The sequence below is a fragment of the Gavia stellata genome, chromosome 5 (genome assembly GCF_030936135.1).
Source record: "Gavia stellata isolate bGavSte3 chromosome 5, bGavSte3.hap2, whole genome shotgun sequence".
Lineage (NCBI taxonomy): Eukaryota > Metazoa > Chordata > Aves > Gaviiformes > Gaviidae > Gavia > Gavia stellata.
Genome location: NC_082598.1, coordinates 26,366,885 through 26,388,332, shown reverse-complemented (window position 1 = coordinate 26,388,332; position 21,448 = coordinate 26,366,885). Strand labels below are relative to the sequence as shown.

General features: G+C 38.4%; 1 protein-coding gene across 2 annotated transcripts in view; it reads left to right on the top strand.

Moving 5' to 3' along the window:
- PDS5A (PDS5 cohesin associated factor A) overlaps positions 1 to 20,839 on the top strand; it is an 87,422-nt gene extending 66,583 nt beyond the window's left edge. Inside the window, exons 25-34 of one of the 2 annotated variants that reach the window (XM_059818194.1) lie at positions 48 to 252; positions 763 to 877; positions 4,575 to 4,707; positions 5,344 to 5,463; positions 6,617 to 6,679; positions 13,052 to 13,197; positions 14,394 to 14,499; positions 17,461 to 17,813; positions 18,919 to 19,069; positions 19,651 to 20,839. In XM_059818194.1, coding sequence (XP_059674177.1) covers positions 48 to 252; positions 763 to 877; positions 4,575 to 4,707; positions 5,344 to 5,463; positions 6,617 to 6,679; positions 13,052 to 13,197; positions 14,394 to 14,499; positions 17,461 to 17,813; positions 18,919 to 19,069; positions 19,651 to 19,686 — 1,428 coding nt within the window. In that variant the 3' untranslated portion in view covers positions 19,687 to 20,839. Of the gene's footprint in view, positions 1 to 47; positions 253 to 762; positions 878 to 4,574; positions 4,708 to 5,343; positions 5,464 to 6,616; positions 6,680 to 13,051; positions 13,198 to 14,393; positions 14,500 to 17,460; positions 17,818 to 18,918; positions 19,070 to 19,650 lie in introns of those variants that run through there. The other variant, XM_059818195.1, reaches the window with a different exon arrangement.
- Positions 20,840 to 21,448: the final 609 nt, after the last annotated feature.

Genomic DNA, 21,448 nt, shown 5'->3' with positions numbered 1-21,448 from the left:
AGACCAAGATTTTTATTGTTGCACTCTTATGTTTTATGTTGCTGTAGGATGAGTGCTACCAAGTGAGGCAGATATTTGCCCAGAAACTGCATAAGGCACTTGTGAAATTACTGCTCCCTTTGGAATATATGGCAATCTTTGCTTTGTGTGCCAAAGACCCTGTGAAAGAGAGAAGAGCACATGCCAGACAGTGCTTGCTCAAAAACATCAGTATACGAAGAGAATATATTAAGCAGAATCCTATGGCTAACGGTTAGTATTTCAGTAAAATTGTTAAGAATACAACAGTCAAATACTAAACTGGAAGGAGTAATCATTAAAACTTAAGCCAACTGCTTTTGTAAAGAAACACTGGATAAGTTTAATTTGCTTCTTCGTCTTTATATTAGACACATTCAAATCTAAATTTACTTAGTTTAGCATTAGCATAAACCATGAAATACTTCTCTGTACATTGGTGAGAATTATACATGTAAAATACAATGCTGTTATTGTGGTAGTTGTTTTGCTTAAAAATTAAAATTTTGTTTTCTGATATTTTAGGCTTTATGACCTTCTTCCTGAAGTAAGACCAAATAGTTTTGTAGTAGTAAAACTCCTTCATTTATTTTTAATGATTGATTAAAATTAAAATTTGCAGGAAGAAAATGCAAGTTGAAATTTTACATTCCATATTTGAAAATTAATACCTTGAAAAAGTGTTTCTTGTGATGCACGTGCGTGTGTAATACAAAGGTTGTTTGTGATATTTTGTTACTGTAGAAAAATTGCTATCCTTGCTGCCTGAATATGTGGTACCATATATGATTCACTTACTGGCACATGATCCAGATTTCACAAAACCTCAGGATGTTGATCAGCTTCGTGATGTCAAAGAGTAAGTGTCAAATGATTCTAGAACTGTTATGCTGAGAATTTTTCTGTGCTTGGAAAAAACTGATCAGGAAGAAGAACTCTTGTTTTATTTTGCAAAACAGTAATCTTGGAAATGTGTAACGCTTTAACCAAGGGAAGAAGGCATCAACAACTGGTTTGCAGTATATTCTGAAAGCCCAAATGGTAGCCTGTAGGTCACACCATAGTACAGCAAGTTTGTGAGTTGTCTAGGCTTCTTTTAAAGTGAAGTAATGATCTTAGACTCATGTATTTGTGCCTAGGAATATCTGTAGAATTTCCCAACACACTTAAGAGATGCCAAGTAATGTCAGTTCAAATATTTTGGAACTTATAAAATACAGAGCTTCTCCAAGACTTGAAAACATAATGCCACTGATGCTGGGTCAAGAGTCCTGTTTCACTGGAAACTTTTTTTGATTTTTTTTTTCCCCTATGCAAACCTACTAGAATTCAAGCTAAGTTTGCAGCTGACTTACAATTTGCACTGTTTGTCTGCAGTGCAGGCTTAATGCTTCTTAATGTATTCAGCACAGATTATTGTAAATAAGCCTGTCAATAGAAGCCTGTTCTGTACTGTTTCCAGTTTGAGACCTTCTTGTATGCCTCAAATAATCTTTTATACCTTAAGCATAAATTTGGTATTCCTTTTGTTTCTTGTAATGAATTTTTAAAGACAGTTAAATTTTAACACTTTTTAAAAATCTCTTCCCCCCACCCCCTCCCCCACACCCAGCTTTGGTTTTACTGTTTTGGTTTTTTCCTTGTATTTATTTTTGGTGGAACAATGAGCTATGTTGTCTTGGTATTTCAAAGGCATGTATAATTGCATACTACAATATACATCATCAGAAAAGCAGTAAATTCTTGGCACAAATAGACCAGTTTACATCTTAATTCTTTTTGCACCTTCACCTGTGAGAGTCCAAGTCTGATTCTTTCTTTAAATGAAAAACTTAATTTGTTCTGATTTCTGAGTTACTTGACTCGTACCTAGTCAGAACCTGAAGTCAGTGAAGATTTCTTACCTACTGATCAAGTCTACATTTTGTCCCAGGACTCCCTGTTCCTGGCAACATCTGAAAGCACTCTCCAGCATGTACTTTATCCAAAATGCATGGAACAAGTTCTGATTCGCAGTTGTTGAGTTAATACTTTCTCTGAGGAGTGCTTTCTAGTGCACAGAGCTTTTTTGGACACCTCTTGTATAGCTCTCCTTTGTTGTCAAATTTCCTCCCTAATGTTTGTCACAGGCTGGCTGAACTAGCCGGAGAGGACTGCTCCAAACAAAGAAATACTCTGTACAGGAGTTTTGGCAGGAATACTTCTCTGAAGAGTCTCCTGAGAGAAATGCAAAACATTTTTCTCATATAATGTAATACAGTGTTTCTTTCAAGAGTCCTGAGAGTCATAGCGTTCACTTTAAAGTGTTAACATAGATGCTTGCAAACTTGGAAAAGCAGACTGGCAGTGCGTTTTGTAGTTGTCTCCCTAGTTCGTTTTGGTTTTACGTGGCCTAAATACAGTCATGTAAAGTAAATACGTGCTTAGCAAGTTCCTTAACCATAATCTGTGATATGAAGTTTTTTAAGCTTGTCCTACAGAGGTATGTTTGGGTTTGGGTTTCTTTTCTATCTTGAGACAGTGTCTTTTTCTTCCGAATTCATATTCCAAAAATACTGAAATGGATACAGAGAATGAACTTACTTTATGTGACTGTGTTCTTCTAGGTGCATATTTTTCTATGTGAAATCCCACTGTTGCTCTGGAGGTCTTGTTCAGGGTTGATAATGATTTATTTAATTTGTTGACTTAGTGAGGAAATCAAGCTAGTGAAGTTGACATGTGTTAACTGGAATTACCAGAGTAAAATTTGTCCTCAATTGTAATCTTTGGATGACACAGGTTTTTGGAGAAGCTGGGTCAGTGCAGTATTTTATCAGTCCTGTATTCATTCCATTTAAGTTCTTGAGAATAGTGAACAGATGGATGTAAAGGTATCAAACAAATTTATTTACTTAACAGCATTTGTAGCTCTTGGATGTAAGTCAGAATATAGATGTCTTATTTTATTTGAACACCAGATAACTTATTTAAGTGTTTTAATGGAGCACAACCCTCTTCTGCTTGGAGTTTTTGAGAGAAAAGTTCTTTCATCTCTTGCGTTACAATCTTTAATTTATATCGGTTAAGAAGATGGGGGCTTTGGTGGACAGAGAATTCTAATGTTCAGTCATACTGTCTGTCTAGGTAGAAGGAGCTTCAGAATTAAATTAGCTACTGGCAAAGTCTGCATTTCTCGTACCCACCCATATGTCGTTCCCAACTAAGTATTATTTTGCCATATTATCCTTGTTGTTGACCCTCTACCTGCATGCAGCTCTGAAGCTTGATAGCAAATGGTAGCATGGACAGACCAGTTGTGCTAATGGTATCCTGGCTTGTATCAGAAACAGTGTGGCCAGCAGGAGCAGGGAAGTGATTGTACCCTTGTACTGGGAACTGGTGAGGCCGCGCTTTGAATTCTGTGTTCAGTTTTGGGCCCCTCACTACAAGAAAGACATTGAAGTGGTGGAGCGTGCCCAGAGAAGGGCAGTGAAGCTGGTGAGGGGTCTGGAGCACAAATCTTATGAGGGAGCGGCTGAGGGAACCGGAGTTGGTTAGCCTGGAGACGACGAGGCTGAGGAGACCTTATTGCTCTCTACAACTACCTGAAAGAAGGTTGTAGAGAGGTGGGTGCTGGTCTCTTGTCCTAAGTGACAAGTGATAGGACAAGAGGAAATGGCCTCAAGTTGCATCAGGGGAAGCTTAGATTGGGTATTAGGAAAAACTTCTTCACTGAAAGGGTTGTCAGACATTGGAACAGGCTGCCCAGGGAGGTGGTTGAGTCACCATCCCTGGAGGTGTTTAAAAGATGTGGATGAGGCGCTTAGCAACATGGTTTAGTGGTGGACTTGGCAGTTGATGGTTGGGCCTGATGACCTTAAAGGTCTTTTCCAACCTAAACGATTCTATGATTCTATATCATAATTGAAAATTTCTTAAAATAAACTTTTAGTCAAAATATAATGGGTTCTGCCTATAAATAAACTAGATTTAAAGAAAGAAAACTGGGAAAGCTAATTCCGTTATGTCTATCTGTAAGGATTTCTTTTCCTCCCATATGGAGCATTAGCAAGAATCTGACCTGCTCAGTTTTGGATCTCCTCTCCCATTTGAATTCCAGTATTAAACCATGTAGTGTGGGTAACTGTCTAGCAGCAGTATGATTTGTTTAAGCCTGCTTTGAGTGTGGTCATGGTACATTGTTGATACGAACATCACATAGCCCAAGGTAGTGATTACAGAATTTCATGTAAATGACGGTAGCACCAGAATTCTTGCTTCTATTCATGTTTGGAAGATAAAAAGTTGATTAGTTGGGCAGTGTTTACAGATATAATAGAAGCACGCTAATTTGGCAGATTTATTCTGAAGAGTATGATTAAGATTCTGTGTTAAAGGTATAGACTCTATTTACACCTTTGGATTATGCTATCTGTTTTTGATATCTTTAAATTGATTGTGTTTTCTTAACAAAAAGCTGGTACAGCTGACAAAAATTTTTAAGACATTGCTATATGTGGGAGCTGCAGTATAAAAGCTGGAATGTAATTGCTTGTGCTTTTATGGCTTTTTAGGTGCCTGTGGTTCATGCTTGAAGTTTTAATGACAAAGAATGAGAACAATAGCCATGCCTTCATGAAAAAGATGGCAGAAAACATCAAGCTTACCCGAGATGCTCAGTCTCCTGATGAGCCAAAGGCCAATGAAGTAAGAAATGCAATTCATATAAGCGTTGGGTGAGGGTTTCACAAGCAGTTGATGAACAGGATCTGCAGGAAATCTGAAAGCACTAGCTGAGACATTTTCATGGTCTTTTAGAGAGAGTGTTAATAGCGAGCATTGTCTGTATGTTGCCAATCTCATTCTTTCAGAACCTTGCTGACCTTATCCAGCACACAATACCTAATGAAGTTAAATAAACAAAATTTGTTAAATACTGCTGTTACTGCCTGCCTGCCTTATTTTAACTCCTGCTGCCTAGTTTCCTGACATAAGTATCTTCTGCTGTTGGGGGAGGAAATACTGTATTATATGGCTATTGTTAAACCTGTTAGTTTCTAGCAGAGATGAGAAACCATTTGATGATTTGATTGAGCAAGAGCTTCTATTGTACTGCATAGGCATGTGAAGTATTACTAGTTTTTACTAAATAGTATCATGAAAAATGGGGACTTTTGTATGTGATTGAAGAACCAATAGTATGCTTAGTGATGTAATTACAAAATATGTCCTTAATGGTGGTTATTTTAACACATAGATTAAACTTTTTAAAGAACTCTGTTCTCTGTACATTGTAAAAACAGTAAGTAATTCCTAAAGCATACTTTTCTTTTTCTTCTTCAGAAACTTTATACAGTATGCGATGTAGCACTGTGTGTAATCAACAGCAAAAGTGCTTTGTGCAATGCAGATTCACCGAAGGACCCTGTATTGCCCACTAAATTTTTTACACAACCTGAAAAGGTAAATTTGTTAATTTGATTTCCAAAGTAGTAAGGGGAAATACTTTGATTTTTATAACTGAGAGCTGGTTATCTCTATAACATAATATCATGAGTGGGAAAATGCATATATTTTATCCTCAGCAATTAAATTTTTTAACATTGGCTGTATGCCTTGCTATCTGTGTCTTACGAACATGTTCCAGAAATGTTTGTACCCAGCTGAGAACTAATTAGAATAAATATCGATATGTTAGCATGTATTGTTATATCGTTTCATTAAAGGGTTTTACAAGTGCATCTGAATATATGAGATGTGTGTTCTGACTTTATATCTGAATTAGAATGCAAAGCAGACTAAAAAGAAAAAGAACATTTTTTTACGTTATCCATGGTACCTTTATATCTGTCAGTAGCTGTTTGGCTCTTTTGCTTGCTGTACAAGTTGGTGCTTTTATTGCCTAGTAATAGTCTTGGTGAGTACAGCTCTACTGTCAGCAATAGCACTACTGTTCTTTAAGAGGCATACGTCTAAAAAGTATAAGTGGAACCAAAGTAATTCTCTGGACCAGACCTGATGTTTTGGTTGTACTGAAGAATACATTTCACATTTTTCAGTGTCTTAGACTGTTAATTAACAGCCTTTCCAGAGTCTTTAAGCAAAATGTAGTTTGCCTATTTAATTGTGAAATGGCAGATGTCACAGTGACAAGGAGCTGGTGTCTGTGATAGCTACCTGCATTCAGATTTAGTGTTTTGGTCTGTGTAAACTGTACTCAAGAGTGACAAAGGTAGCAACTTTCAACTTGTTTAGAGAAAACAACACCTTTTTTCCTCTCTTGGACTTCCCATTAAAAAGATGCAAGTAAAAAAATAGGGAGCGCAGTTTTGTTTCACTTCAAATGATTCATGTGATTCAAGAAAAAACAATGTTAATCCTAACTTCAAGTATGGCATGCTGTCATTCAGTAATGCTCGCTACAGATCTCCTCCAAAATACTAATTTGACCTATCTTTATTAGATTGATTCATTTGTCAGCAAGTAGCATGGTAGGAAATATCTGTAGCACTTGATAGTAGCATCTAATTTGAGAAGTCAGTTATGTATGTATAAAAAACCACAGCAAGATCGAGAGATCAAACACAAATTGATTTTTATTTTATTTTTTATACAGGATTTCTGCAATGACAGGAATTACATTTCAGAAGAGACAAGAGTTCTTCTTTTGACAGGAAAGGTACTGTATTTTGGCAAGTTACAATTCTTTGAATGTTACTTGTGACTCTTTTTAAATGACCAGGACTGTTGTATTTTTAAAATTGTATTAAGAGTTTGTGTACAATAATTTGTGATTCTTTTATTTTATGGCATAATTAACGCCTTTAACATACCACCTGGTGAGTACACAACACCAAGATTGTTACCTGTGCACTGAGGCACAGGTTCTTGATTAAAATACAGTTTTTCACATAACTACAGGTTTTTCCATTATTCAAATAAGCGTGGCATAAAGTTGTTATGGGAGATACTGAGTTGCGACAGCACTAGCATTGGAGGGCTTAAATTTTCAATCTTAATATTTTTAATATGGCTGTTAATGCTGTTAAATTCAACTGCAAATGTCTACACCCTTTTGAACGCCTCATTTTATTTCAGACATAATTTGGCTGATACCCTCACAGGGGAGAGAAAATACCAAGTCTTTCGGGGCAGGGGGGAGGGCAGGGCAGGGGAAGTGCACAACAAAAAAATCCACCGTAAAACAACAGAACCTATTTTTTATACCTTTTACCATCAGCTGTCCTTTCTTGGGATTCTGAAACTGTCTTTCCTAGGTTCTGGTTAAATTACGTTGGAATGATTTTTAGTCTAAATCAAAAAATTAGCAGGTTTCTTTTTCTTGAGCTTAGTGAAAAAATGCTGGCTGACCCATAAAATATAAAAATCCTGAGAACAGTATAAATGATGGTTCAATATAAATTTCATGTGCTTTTACTAATTTTCATGTTCTGTGTTCCATGAACTGTTACTGCATTAGTTTCTAAAGTCTTCAGTTAGAGCAGAACTTTATGCTAATTGTTCATTGTAAGAGTAGAGACAAATGATCACTCTGTAAATAGCCATATCATTTAAAATTGCTTCTTCTCACACTGATTTTTCATTTATACAAAAATTTTGCACTGTCAGCAGTTCATGTGGTTGAGGTTTGCTCAGTTGGCAGAATCCTTCCTCTCCTTGCTTCATGTTCAACCTGTGACACCAGCCTGGATGCTACTCAGTGAGCTGGGTTGGAGTTATGTTAGGAAGGGAGGGAGGATAGAGCTCAGAGGGTTGTGATTAGTGGCAGAGTCTAGTTGGAGGTCGGTAACAGGTGGTATTCCCCAGGGGTCAGGACTGGGTCCAGTCCTGTTCAGTGTATTCATCAATGACCTGGTAGAAGGGATAGAGTGTGCCCCCAGCAAGTTTGCTGGTAACACAGCAATGGGAGGAGTGGCGGACACACCGGAAGGCTGCACTGCCATTGAGCATGACCTGGACAGGCTGGGGAGTTGGGCAGAGAGAAACCTTATGAAATTCCACAAACGCATGTGTAGGGTACTGCACCTGGGGCAGAATAACCCCATGCATCAGTGCAGGTTAGGGGCTGACCTGCTGGAGAGCAGCTCTGTGGAAAGGAACCCAGGAGTCCTGGTGGACAACAGGATGACCATGAGCCAGCAATGTGCCCTTGTGGCCAAGAAGGCCAATGGCATCCTGGGGTGCATCAAGAAGAGTGTGGCTAGCAGGTCGAGGGAGGTTATCCTCCCCGTCTACTCTGCCCTGGTGAGGCCACATCTGGTGTACTGTGTCCAGTTCTGGGCTCCCCGGTTCAAGAAGGACAGGGAACTGGTGGAGAGGGTAGAGCAAAGGGCTACAAAGATGATTAGGGGACTGGAATGTCTTTCTTATGAGGAAAGGCTGAGGGACTAGGGTCTTTTTAGTCCCGAGAAGAGAAGACTGAGGGGGGATCTTATCAATGCTTATAAATACTTAAGGGGTGGGTGCCAGAAGGATGGAGCCAGTCTTTTTTCAGTGGTCCCCAGTGACAGGATGAGAGGTAACGGGCACAAACTTGGTCATAGGAAGTTGTCATCTAAACATGAGGAGGACCTTCTTTACTTTGAGGGGGGCAGAGCACTGGAACAAGCTGCCCAGAGAGGTTGTGGAGTCTCCTTCTCTGGAGATATTCAACACTCGCCTGGACGCATTCCTGTGCACCCTGCTCTAGGTGAACCTGCTCTGGTGGGGGATTGGACTAGATGATCTCCAGAGGTCCCTTCCAACCCCTATCATTCTGTGATTCTGTGAGGCAGACAGAAGACCACCTTCTTTAGCACCAGTACCAGACTGGTGCTTTGAATATCCTCAGCAGCAGCTATCCGTCTACTGATGTAATTGTTTCACCTTTGACAACATTCAAATACAATCAATGAAGCATTTGAAGCAAGTTTAGTTGGCTATGTAAACTTAACTACATTTCTCTTTTGATAAGGCATTCAGCAATGTAGACTAAAGCTATGTCTTCATTTAAAAAAATCTTACCCTATAAGACAGGCTTCTCTCCTGCATTCTGTTAAAACAGAGTTAGATTTGGCAGGGAGGGATGCCCCAAACCATGCTAGTATTATTTAGGTAATTTTCAATGTTCTGGGAAAACAAATACTTATTCCATGCTCTAACAGAATACACAAACAGGTGGTGCTTTTTCTGCCTACTTCCCTTTCAGAAAACACAGATGTGTAAGGATACCCCCCACTGACTCAGACCAACAGTCCTTTTTGGCCTGGTATTGTTTTTCCAGAGGGACCAATACAACATGACTGGGGAGAGCGTGCAAGTCTAGCCACTTTCTGCAGTACATTCCTCTTCTTACTCCCCCAGCATTCATAATTTTTATAATGGAATGCTAGACTCTGCATCTGTGCCTGTTGGTTTTGATATCTGCTTATGGACTTGTTCCCAAATGTATCTACTCTGGTTTTGAACCTCCTGATGCTGTGCCCTCACAACCTTTTATGGCAGTAGGTGCCAGAAATTTGCAACCTGCTGGTTGTGCAGAAGCACTTTCTTTTTTCTCTCAAACATTTTTCTCCTGTTAGTTGTGCTGAATGCTTCCTACTTTTTATAAAATAGTCAGTAAATTGAGAAAATAAAATATTATAAGAATAATATGTTTAAGTAAATGTTGTACAATATTAGTACTAGGATGTTGCAGCTACTGAACATGTGCTCATTAACAGGCCATTTCTACAGAAATCGTTGCTTTTTCTGCTAGCCAAATGTTTTTCAGCATCTGTGGTGTCTCTCTCCTGCCTGCTCCCTCATAACTTCCACACATGGGAATTACTTTTTCTTGTGGGAATGTTGTAATAAATTAACTTGGTCTCTGAGGAAATGTAAAATTACATGAAGAATGTGACATGCCAGTTATGAAAGTTTCCTTGACTCCTTTCCAGAGACAAAATAAAAAACTTCCTGCTGCCTACCCAGCCTGACCAAATTGGTTAACAGACGCCAGCTATAGCAAGATCTAAAATACCATCTCTGTATCGGAGAACCCCAGAATAGATAGACTAGCTTTCTGTATAGTAAGAGTGTACACATTTCCTACTGTTGTAGTGAACCTAATTCTGCATTACATTTTGGAAAGCCTTTCCCAGAGGTGCTTTGCTTTGCAAATATAGGATGTTAGAATCATAAAATATCTCAAGTTGGAAGGTACTCATAAGGGTCATGAAGTCCAACTCCCTGCTTCTCACAGGACTACCTAAAACTAAGCCATATGACTAAGAGCGTCGTCCAGACGCTCCTTAAACTTTGACAGGCTTGGTACCATGACCACTTCCCTGGGGAGCCTGTTCTGGTGAATGACCACCCTCTCAGTGAAGAACTTTTTCCTAATGTACAGTCTGAACTTCCCCTGTTGCAGCTTTGTAACGTTTCCTTATATCCTGTTGCTGGTCACCAGAGAGAGGACATCAGCACTCCCCCTCTACTGCCCCCCTTGAGGAAGTTGTAGACTGCGATGAGGTCCACCCTCAGCCTTCTCTTCTCTGAGCTGAACAAACCAAGTGACCTCAGCTGCTCCTCCTAAGTCTTGCCCTCAAGGCCTTTTACCATCTTGGTCGCCCTCCTCTGGACACACTCTAATAGTTTGATGTCCTTCTTACATTAAGGCACCCAAAACTGCACACAGTACTCAAGGTGGGGCCACACCAGTGCAGTGTAGAGTGGGACAGTCACTCCCTTTGACCGGCTAGCTATGCTGTGCTTGATGCACCCCAGGACACAGTTTGCCCTTTTGGCTGCCAGGGCACACTGTTGACTCATATATCTCTTTCCGCGGGGCTGCTCTCCAGCCTCTTGTCCCCCAGTTTGTATGTATAACCAGTATTACCCCATCCCAGGTGGAGAATCAGGCACTTGCTCTTGCTAAATTTCATATAGTTGGTGATTGCCCAGCTCTCTAGTCTATACAGATCTCTCTGTAAGGCCTCTCTACCCTCAAGGGAGTCTGCAGCTCCTCCTAGTTTAGTATCGTCAGCAAACTTCCTTAATGTACATTCGAGTCCTGCATCTAGATCATTTATAAAAACATTAAAGAGCACTGGCCCTAAAATTGAGCCTTGGGAAACCCCACTGGTGACTGGCCGCCAGCCTGATGTAACCCCATTTACTATAACCCTTCGAGCCTGACCGGTCAGCCAGTTGCTCAGCCAATATGTTATGGACTTGTCTAGCTGTGTGCTGGACAGTTTGTCCAGAAGGATACTGTGAGAGACTGCATCAAAAGCTTTGCTAAAATCTAAAACCACCACATCTACTGGCCTCCCTTGGTCAACTAGATGAGTGACCTTGTTATAAAAGGAAACTAAATTGGTTAAGCATGACTTTCCCTTTGTGAACTCGTGCTGGCTATGACCAATGACTGCGTTGTCTCTCAAGTGTTTTTCAGTAACTCCCAGAACAACCTTCTCCATAATTTTACCAGGCACTGAAGTGACACTGACAGGCTTGTAATTACCAGGGTCTTCCTTCTTACCCTTCTTGAAAATTGGGGCAACATTTGACAGCTTGCAGTCGACTAGGATCTCTCCAGACTCCCAAGACCATTGAAAAATAATGGAGAGATGTCCCGCAATGGCATCAGCCAGCTCTTTCAGTACCCTGGGATTAATCCCATTGGGCCTCACAGATTTATGCGCATCCAGCTGGAGCAGCAAGTCTCGAACAAGTTCAGGGTCAGCTGGGAGTTTATCATCCCCCAGACATGGTCTTCCAACACAGGGCTCTGGGGGTCCCAGGGCCCATCATCGGTGTTGAAGACAGAGGCGAAGGCGGCGTTAAATGCCTCTGCTTTGTCTACATCCCTATTTGTGAGGTGACCGACCTTGTTAAGCAGCGGCCCAATGTTATCTCTGATCCTCCTTTTCCTATTAACATATTTTAAAAAGCCCTTTTTGTTGTCTTTCACAGTGCTGGTTAGCTTGAATTCTAATCAAGCTTTGGCCACCAAATTTTCTCCCTACAGTGGCGAACAGCGTCTCTGTAGTCCTCCTATGTTGCCTGTCCTTGCTTCCAAAGCCCATACACTTTCCTTTTCCGCCAGAGTTCTAGCAGAACTCGGCCAGGCTAGCCGCCTGCCCCACTTGCTTGACTTCCAACACTTTGCAATTGCCTGCTCCTGCACTCTTAAGAGATGGCTCTTAAAAAGGGAGCAGCATTCATGGACCCCAACACCTTCAAAAGCAGATTCCCAAGGGACCTTACTAACTAGCTCCTTCAACAGCCCGAAGTCTGCTCTACCCATATCCAGGGTCAAAGTTTTGCTGGCAGTTTTTCTTCTATCGCCAACGATTTGAAACTCAACTATTTCCTGGTCACTGTGACCAAGACAGCCACCAATCACCACTTCACCCACAAGTCCCTCTCTGTTTATAAACAACAAATCTAGGAGGGCACCTTTCACAGCCGGCTCCCTTAGTACCTGCACCAAGAAGTTATCTTCAACGTGCTTCAGAAATTCCTGGAACTGTTTGTCTTCACTGTATGATATTCCCAGTTAATGTCTGGGAAGTTAGAATCGCCATTAAGGACAAGGGCAGTTGATCTAGAGATATCCCTTAATTTCTTGTAGAATAATTCATCGGTGGTGTCGTCCCGGCTGGGTGGTCAATAGACTCCCACAACAGCATCCGCTTTATTTGCTTTCCCCTTCATCCTTACCCAGAGGCTCTCAACCCTGTTGAGACTGAAAGGATGTTGCCACATCCTTTCAGTCCTCTAAAATTACCTAACATTCTGGCTTTTTTTGAGACTTCTCCAGCTGCTATTCCTTCAAAGCATGAGAGCGCAAGGCAATTGATTAACTGCTGTTAAATTATAAGAAATAAAAGTAGGATAGACAGTGGCTTTTAAGTAAAGATGAGGTCTGTAGCTCTAAACTGATGGCATCGTGATTGAGATTGTTAATCCAGAAAAAGTATTTTAAAATACTCAAGAAAATATTTTAAAAATTAAATATGTATCTGAAGTTCCCATTTTTTAAGATTGAAACATTTTCTTCTAGCCAAAACCAACTGGTGTATTAGGTACAGTGAACAAACCGTTATCTGCAACTGGAAGGAGACCGTATATTAGAACTACAGGATCAGAGACTGGAAGCAATATCAGTGTAAACTCTGAGCTGAGCTCTTCTGCGGGAAACAGATCAAGGTACAGGAGTTTGAAATTTCTTTCATCAACTCTTTACTTCAAGTTCTCCAGTGTGCTTGCATGTTTTAGGACAGGAGATGATTTGGTGTGTGTGCCTATGTGTTTGAAGAATGTCTTTATTTTGTCCATTTTTAAAAGATATAGTAGTTCTCTATAGGTAAAATCTCCATCTTTTGCTTTTTGTTTTCGGGATTTTTTTAGTAGACAGTACAGTGTTTAGGTATGGCCTGCCTGTAATTATATATAATACAACAGAAGAGACACTATACTGTCTGAAATTTTGGTGGTTAATATTCATAGTATTTTTACATCAGAAAATATATTAATTGAAGCCATAATTAATACTAAACAGATTTTTGCAACTTGCACATTTTTGATGTATAAATTAGGATTAATCCTGATTGGTAACAAGAAACATTTTTAATGTAGATTAAATATTGTGACCTATTTAAGACGAAGAACAATTAAAAAGAGCTTGCTGAAGAGGACCAGGATCTCGATGGAAAGATGCAACATATGATTGTAATATTCGGTCTTTTTTCTAGTGAGTGTTATTTTTGTGTGGATCCAGAGTTTTTAAATTTGTCATAAATCTGGAGAAACAGTTTAGACTTTCAAATTTTAAAATTGTTTCATTTGTTTTGGACTTGACTAACTGGCTAAGATAAAGGGTTAAAGAAAGTAGAGAAAGTCAACTCTAGCTGCTACATTTCATAAGGCCAAAGGAAAGAATAACTCAGTTCAGAATTTGATCTATAAGACTGTATGATATATGCTGAATAATCTTGATTTTTTTTTTTAACTGTTTTGTTTTTAAAACTATTGTATGTTTGTGTAAATTAACTTGAAGTTTGAGCATTGCTGGTCTTTGTTTTTCTTCACTACTTTGCCAGTATTGGCTTTTTCTATCTGGAAAAAAAACACAGCCTTGCTTAGAGCATTGGTCTTAAGTTTGCAAAAAGAATTATATGGCATTGTGTCTGTGATAAGGGATTTGGCTCACTGACTAGCCAATCCCTTTCAGACCTTTCCCAGTTCTGGGAAAGAAAATGTGTGGACTCAGGCAAATTCAACTATTTTTCAACTAATTTAGCCTGTCTGCTTTTTTTTTTATTATTATTATTTTTTTAATAATTGCAAACATTTTTCTTCTTCTGTATATTTTGGTTTTATTTTGTTTTCAATTATGCTACCAGGGAACAAAGTTCAGATATATCAGAAACTGGGGTCAGTGAAAATGATGAAAATCCCGTGAGGATTATTTCAGTCACACCAGCAAAGACAGAACCTGTGAAAAACAAGGTATGTCTGGGGATTTTATGGACTATATCTCTATAATAAGCTTGGCATTGGGTGGTTATTCAGTACACATCACTGCAGGTGGTGTCTGAGGAACTGGTAATGTCTGATTTCATTTCATGTAGTTATGTTACTTTCCTAGCACGATTAAAAGACACCTTATTTTCAAAACTACTGTTTGTTTTATCCAGAGTAATTAATAGAGCTCATGTGCTCAAAAGTAGCACAGGCAAATCGGAAGGCACTTCCTTCTTTCTTCTAAAATTCCAAAAGATTCCCACCTTTATTCTGTGTTTTCCAGTATAAATAACAGTAAGGCTGTGATTCAGAGTGAAGGTTGACACTTGTAGCTTTAACGGAAGATACTACCAGGAAAATTTCAAGTGGTCCTCTAGCATGAAATAAACATTTAACTCTTGGATTGTGTCACAACTAAAATATTATTTAAACTGAAGATTTTTAATGCTTTTCCCCCCTTCCATTAGAGAGAGAACAACAAAGGGTAATGGCTTTAAACTGAAAGAGGACGGGTTTAGATTAGATATTATGAAGAAATTCTTCACCATGAGGGTGGTGAGGCACTGGAACAGGTTGCCCAGAGAAGTTGTGGATGCCCCAGCCCTGGAAGTGTTCAAGGCCAGGTTGGACAGGGCTTTGAGCAACCTGGTCTAGTGGAAGTTGTTCCTGTCTATGGCAGGGGGGTTGGAACTACATGATCTTTAAGGTCCCTTCCAACCCAAACCATTCTATGATTTTTTTTTTTAACTTATAAAACATACAGTTGCATGAAGTTTAACAAAGGTAAGTGTGAAGTCCTGCACCTGGGATAGATTAAACTCAAGCAGCAGTACAACACGCTGGGACCTGCCTTGGTAGGGTGTAGGTTGGCTGAGAAGGACCTGGGGGACCATCTCAGTGGACAGCCAGTGGAGCATGGGTTGGCAGCGTGCCTTGGCAGTAGTGAGGGCAAGCTGGGTCCTGGGCTGCATCAGCAAGAGTATAGCCAGCAGATTGATGGATGTGATTATTCCGCCCTATTTGGCATTGATTAGGCCTCACCTGGAATACTGTGTCCAGAATACCGTGTCCTCCCCAGTTCAACAGATACTGAAAAACTGGAGAGAGCTTTGCAGAGGGTCACCAAGATGATAAAGGCTTGGAGAAGTTGTCATATGAAGAAAGGTTGAAAGTGTTGGGCATGTTCAGCCTAGAGGAGAGAAGCCTTGGGGGGGATCTAATCAGTCTTTCGATATCTAAAAGGTATTTACGGAGAAAATGGAAGTACTCTCTTCTCAAGGCTGCATGGTGACAGGACAAAAGGCTACAGGCAGAAGTTCCTTCAGGGAAAATTCCATCTGGATGCAAGCAAAAAAAAAAATTTAAAAATCTACATTGTGAGGAAGATTAAACACTGGAATAGGTTGCCCAGAAAAGCGGTGGAATGTTACTGTTCATGGCTTGGCTTGTCAAGAAGGGCCCTGGCTAAAATCCTGAGGTCCTGCTTTCAACAGAAGGTTTGAACAGATGATTTCCAGAGGTCACTTCCAACCTAGATGATTCTGTGATTCTAAAATAAAAATAGATTTTTGTAATAATGTAGGAATACATAAATGGTTCATGCTGTACACATTTTAAGAAGTTAAATATCTACTCAGTCTTTTTTATTAGATGAAATCAGAGTAATAAGCAGATGTTTTGGATTTGTATCATCCCATATAAAAGTTAGGTTTTTCTTAATCTTTTAAAATAACATCCACATGATATTCACACCTGTGAGCTAATGAAGAAGAAAAAAATCTTTCCCAAATTTCAAAGTGTGGTTCCTTTTTTTCTTCTTTTTCCCAAAAATAGGGTTCTTCTGAAAAGTTAGAGAAGTTAGGTAAAGCATTTATTTCATAAATCTTCAAAAATGCTTTCTAGGTTCTTGAAACCTGACTTCAGTTGACATTTTCAAGGAGTGGTTATCTGTAAAGTTCTTATGAATGGAAGTTGTAAATGTCTGCTATGAAGCTGCTAGAACAGTAATAAAGATTACAGAGACTGCCTGACTTATTTAAGCATTTAAGAAATAATGGTAGCCTATTTAACAAAAGTCCTTGGTTCAGACACAGTACTTATAATAGTGAGTGGCCTTAATTGGTTTGAAATTGCTAAGTCATCCCAGCCATTCTTCATTAGTACTCTTTTCTCTACTCTTCCACCTAACTTTAGGAAGCCAGTGTTCAAATGAAGGTCCAGCATCCAGTTGCTTCCTCTTTGCTTCCATATGAATACTTTTCTGTGTAGAGACCTACATTGCCACCACCCTTTCTGTTTCACATGTACAGACACTGCTTCATGAAATTTTTTCACTTCCATTACCTTGTTCAGTGTAATGAAAAGAACGTGCGTGTAGGCCATACCTCTTCAGACATGAAGAATTAACAAAGACAGCAAGTTTCATTTGTGGCTAGATCTTACTCCCTTTTATTCCCTGCAAGCCTTGTTTTTTTCCTTTTACTGGTATTCATGGTTTTAGTGATCTGCACTTTTACTGAAGGTTGGTCTCAAAATTTGCATATATTGAAGTAAATATCATTTACTGTACCAAAATCATTGCTCTTGCTCCTCAGTTCTCTCCTGTCAGTTGGCAAAGAGGCAGTAAAAGGAGCTTGTCCAGAAGAACCATTATGGGAGGAGCTGAGATTATTAGTCTTACTGTAATCTCACTTTCAAGCAACTAAAAGATACATTGGGTGCAGACATTAACATTACACATACTGTAGAAAATATTTTTGCAAGGTTAATGTCCGAAATCCCATTTAGTAAAACTTTTTACTAGGTCTAAGCCCATGTGATGTGTTTTTATAAGAACACTGACTTTCTGGTTTATAAACTCATGTTTCTGTCAGAGGGAGGTAACAATTTGAGTTTGCCTTTGGGAATCTTTTTTTTTTCTTCACATTCATGACTTTCATTTTCTAGGAGATTAATTCTGATCAGGCTACACAAGGAAACAGCACTGAACGTGGGAAAAAAAGAACAGCAACAGCATCTGGAACTGAGAATATTCATCAGAAAACAGAAGAGAAAAATGTAGATGAAACAGGACCATCACTCGCAGCAAAAACCAGGAGAGGGCGTCCACCCAAACCTGAACCTCAGGGTACCACTGCAAAAAATGAGGAAACAAACAAACCACCTGTCAGGGGAAGGAAAAGGGCAGCAGTCAGTCAAGAAAGTCCAGGGAGTTTGGAGGCAGGTAATGCCAAAGCACCAAAACAGCAAGACACAGCAAAAAAGCCAGCAGCAGCACAGAGACAAATTGATCTACAAAGGTAATAAATAAATAAATAAATAATCCATGCCTGGGTGGGTTGGACCTTTCCTGTCTCAAGATAGACTCTGAAATTGCAGTTATAACAGATCTAGCATATGTTAAAGGGCACAACTAAATCGCAATGATTTATAAACATCATGGTCCAACATACATTGTGTTGTGTTCTGTTCTGTTTTTCAAATTTAAGCACCAGGGCAGCTAGAATTGGGAGAACTGAATTTATTTGGTCAGAACAGGATAATCTAACCTGTTTTCACATAATTGTATTTTTTGTCTGTTGCGTCCTGGTTCTCCTTACTAGCATTGCTATGTAAAAGAACTAAGAGTTGAGGGTATTTCAAGTGCATTCAGTAATGCCAGGTACAGAGGAATTCAGGTGCTCTGCTCTGGTTCAGTTCATTGATAACAAAGGCTTTAAAACTGACCGTCTTTAATGAACGTAACAAGTTGTAATTCTAACTGTAATTCTTTTTTGATATTTTGGGTCTGTGCTTATTTACTGTTAATATTAACACATTTTTAATATATATATTTAAGTAAATCAAAAGCAGAATTTGGAACTGTAAACTACCAAACAGCTTTTGGATGGTAATTTATTTTTCTATACTCCAGTGTTTAAATGTGGTGATTTGATTTCCAATATAAACAAACCACAAATGCACATAAACACTGAGAAATCCATTTAGCTGAATTTGATACAATAATAATTTTAATGCAAAAGTGTCCAAAGTTGTAGAGCTATAAGATAAGGTCAGCAAACCAGTGTATTGGAAGAAATCACAATTTAATCTGAAGGAAGAAAGAATCATTGGAATGGTTTCTTTCTAGAGATTTTGTACATTGAAGATCTTGCAGAGAACCTTGATCAAAAAGAATTATCTTTTCCTCTTACAGCAAGGTTCATATACTAGCAAATTGTTCAGTCTTTCATATTTGTGTACTGCCTTGCAACGCTTGTTTTATACATCAAATTGCTTTAAGTCTTCATAACAAATTGCACTATCCATAGCCTTAAATAAGCCACCTGTATCAGATAGCTTCTTTGAAATATGTACCTCAGTGTTTCTTGGAAAAAATACCAAAACATTGTTAACGTTTTTCAGAAGCCAGGTGCTTGGAAGTGACGGAGATTCACTGTTGGAGATAGACTCAAGTCCAGAATATTCCCAAAATGCAATGGATCTTTTTAAGGCCTGTGGGAGCAGCCAGGAAGATACTGAGGATACAGAGATAGCAGAGGGAGGCTTCCTTAAGGTGTAGCAGGCGTCTTATATAGGACAGTTCTGTGTTTTTATTGTAGCTTATATAATAGGGAATCAAAGAAATTTTTCTGTCTTCTAGAAAAATGTATGTAAAAATAGCTGTGTCTGATAGGTTTTTTTGCTTTTAGGTAGACATGTACATGTTACTGTAAATAATTGAAAAAAATTTGAAGTAGTGCTTGTTCTTAAGTAAGACAGGCTATTTTTATAAACCTGGGTAATTAAAAACAGTTAATTAGAACGAGTTACCATTCTTATTCTCTGATTCCAGTGAAAGCTATGGATAAATGTCTTTCTGTTTATGGTGAAAAAACGACTCAGTTGTGGAATTATTATTCTTCAACTTGTGTATTTCCAAGTTTATCAGGAAGTTGTGTGATACAGTAAGGAAATTCAGTTATATTCAATTAATTATGTAATCATTGAGAAGATACAAGATGGAGTTGGAAGAATCATAGTATAAAGAGTGTAAAAGTTAAAATGGAAACAATATAGGTAGGAATTTGATTCAGAATCAATTCTTATTTCAGTGTCCTTACAATTAACTTTTATTTCCTTTTCTACCCCCAAAAGGTAAAAAGAAAACTCGCTCGAAAAGGGAGGAAATGAAGGCCAAATAAAGGCACGCTCCAAGCTTCTGCAAAAACTAGGATTCAGAAATTTTCCTGTACAGGAACTGAAATTACTTCAAAATACACAGCTTTCAGCTCTGAAACCAGAAGGAAAACTATGCTTCCCTTTCACATGAAATTAATCCTTCTCAATGGAAATGTAAAGCAGAAACTCTTGAGAAAGAGGCTAAAAGCATCTGTACTTATTTCCCCAGAGACTTTTTTTATGAAAAGTCAATAATTAAGCAAATTGCTTAACACTTGGTTCCAGTTCCTGCATTCTGGAGTTTAAAAGTGTATTTACACCATTAATTTTCATGCTGCATTTTTTTTTTTAAAGAAAGTCAGAGGAGGTCCTTACACTGACATTGAAAATTCATGATCCTAGAGCCAGGTATTCCCATGTTTCACAGAAAAAGTAGAAGTCTACTGAATGGATTTTAAACAAGACTAGAGGAAAAAAAAAAAAAATAACAAAAAAATTTTTTTGCTTTACTTTTGGAGACTGTTTTATGTATAATTCTTTCTGCCTGCCTACTTTTCTGCAAAAATAAGATGTACAGATTTCAGTTCCCTGCTATGAAAAGTCATGTGGTGGCAATTTTATAAATGTTGCTTTCTGATTTTTATCAGAGTGGGAAAGTAATCACTTAAAATTATTATTAATTCGCAAGTAGACATTTCATTTTTTAATTTTCCCTCCGTTTTAGTTTAATATAATTTGCAATAAATGTACATATTGATGTTTGTTTTATAAAAACATATATCACTTTTAAGTGTTTTTACTCCTGCGGTTCTGTTGGAATATTCTAAATTTTAAAGGAGTAAAGACAGTCCAGCATTTGATTTTATAATGTTTGTCACCAGATTTTTATTATTGATGTAAAGAAAAAAAAAATCAATTTTTAAAAATAGTTGGACTTCGGCAGCTTTGTAAGGAAAGTTGGAAATGTTTAGGATTGCTCTCAATTTTAAGCATTGTGCTGATTGGAAGTAAGTCTGTTTTGCATTTTGTCTTCCTGTCCAGGCTCATTTTTTAATGTTTATTTTAGAAGATTGTTGCATCAATATTATGTTTCCTGGCATTGTTCAGCATAGATACAGTGTACACTTTTATGTACACACGATCATATTTAAGTTTGTTGCATAAAATAAACGCTTCTAGGTGTCATGTGGCAGTCTTTTTTTCAATTTTTTTTATTTTCTTTCACAGAAAACTACTTGCTATATCTGTGCATGGTCTTGGATGTTCATAGAAATATCGCATTGAGCAAAGAATTTGTAATGCACACAGTTACATAGTTAAAAAGATAGTTTTTTAGGTGGTTACACCTACTTTAGGTAAAGTTGTGTGGGAAGAAGGGGGTTAGTCTGCAGAGTGACAGCGAACAGTTCATTTAGTTTCCCTGTGCCTCAGTTCTCCATTTCTCTTCTGGAAATTGTTTTGAAATCCTTTGATGCATTGTAGAAGAGGTGGATACAGTTGACATTAAGGATTACTTGCTCTCCTAAAAAGGATAGGGCACAGTTGTGTGCTGTTGAACAATGACTAAGTCTGTCTTATCGAGTGTTCAGCTGGTGTTACAGTTATTTTTCCTCTGTAACAGAGAAAATTAGACTTTCTTCACAAAGCAGTATGTGCAATAATTTTTCTAAAGCAATCTGCCATGCTTTGACTTGAAGGATTTGAAATGCTTTTGACAGAGGGAGACTGGGAGATTCTAAAAGCATTTAATTGCACATCCATCAGGGGTTTGATT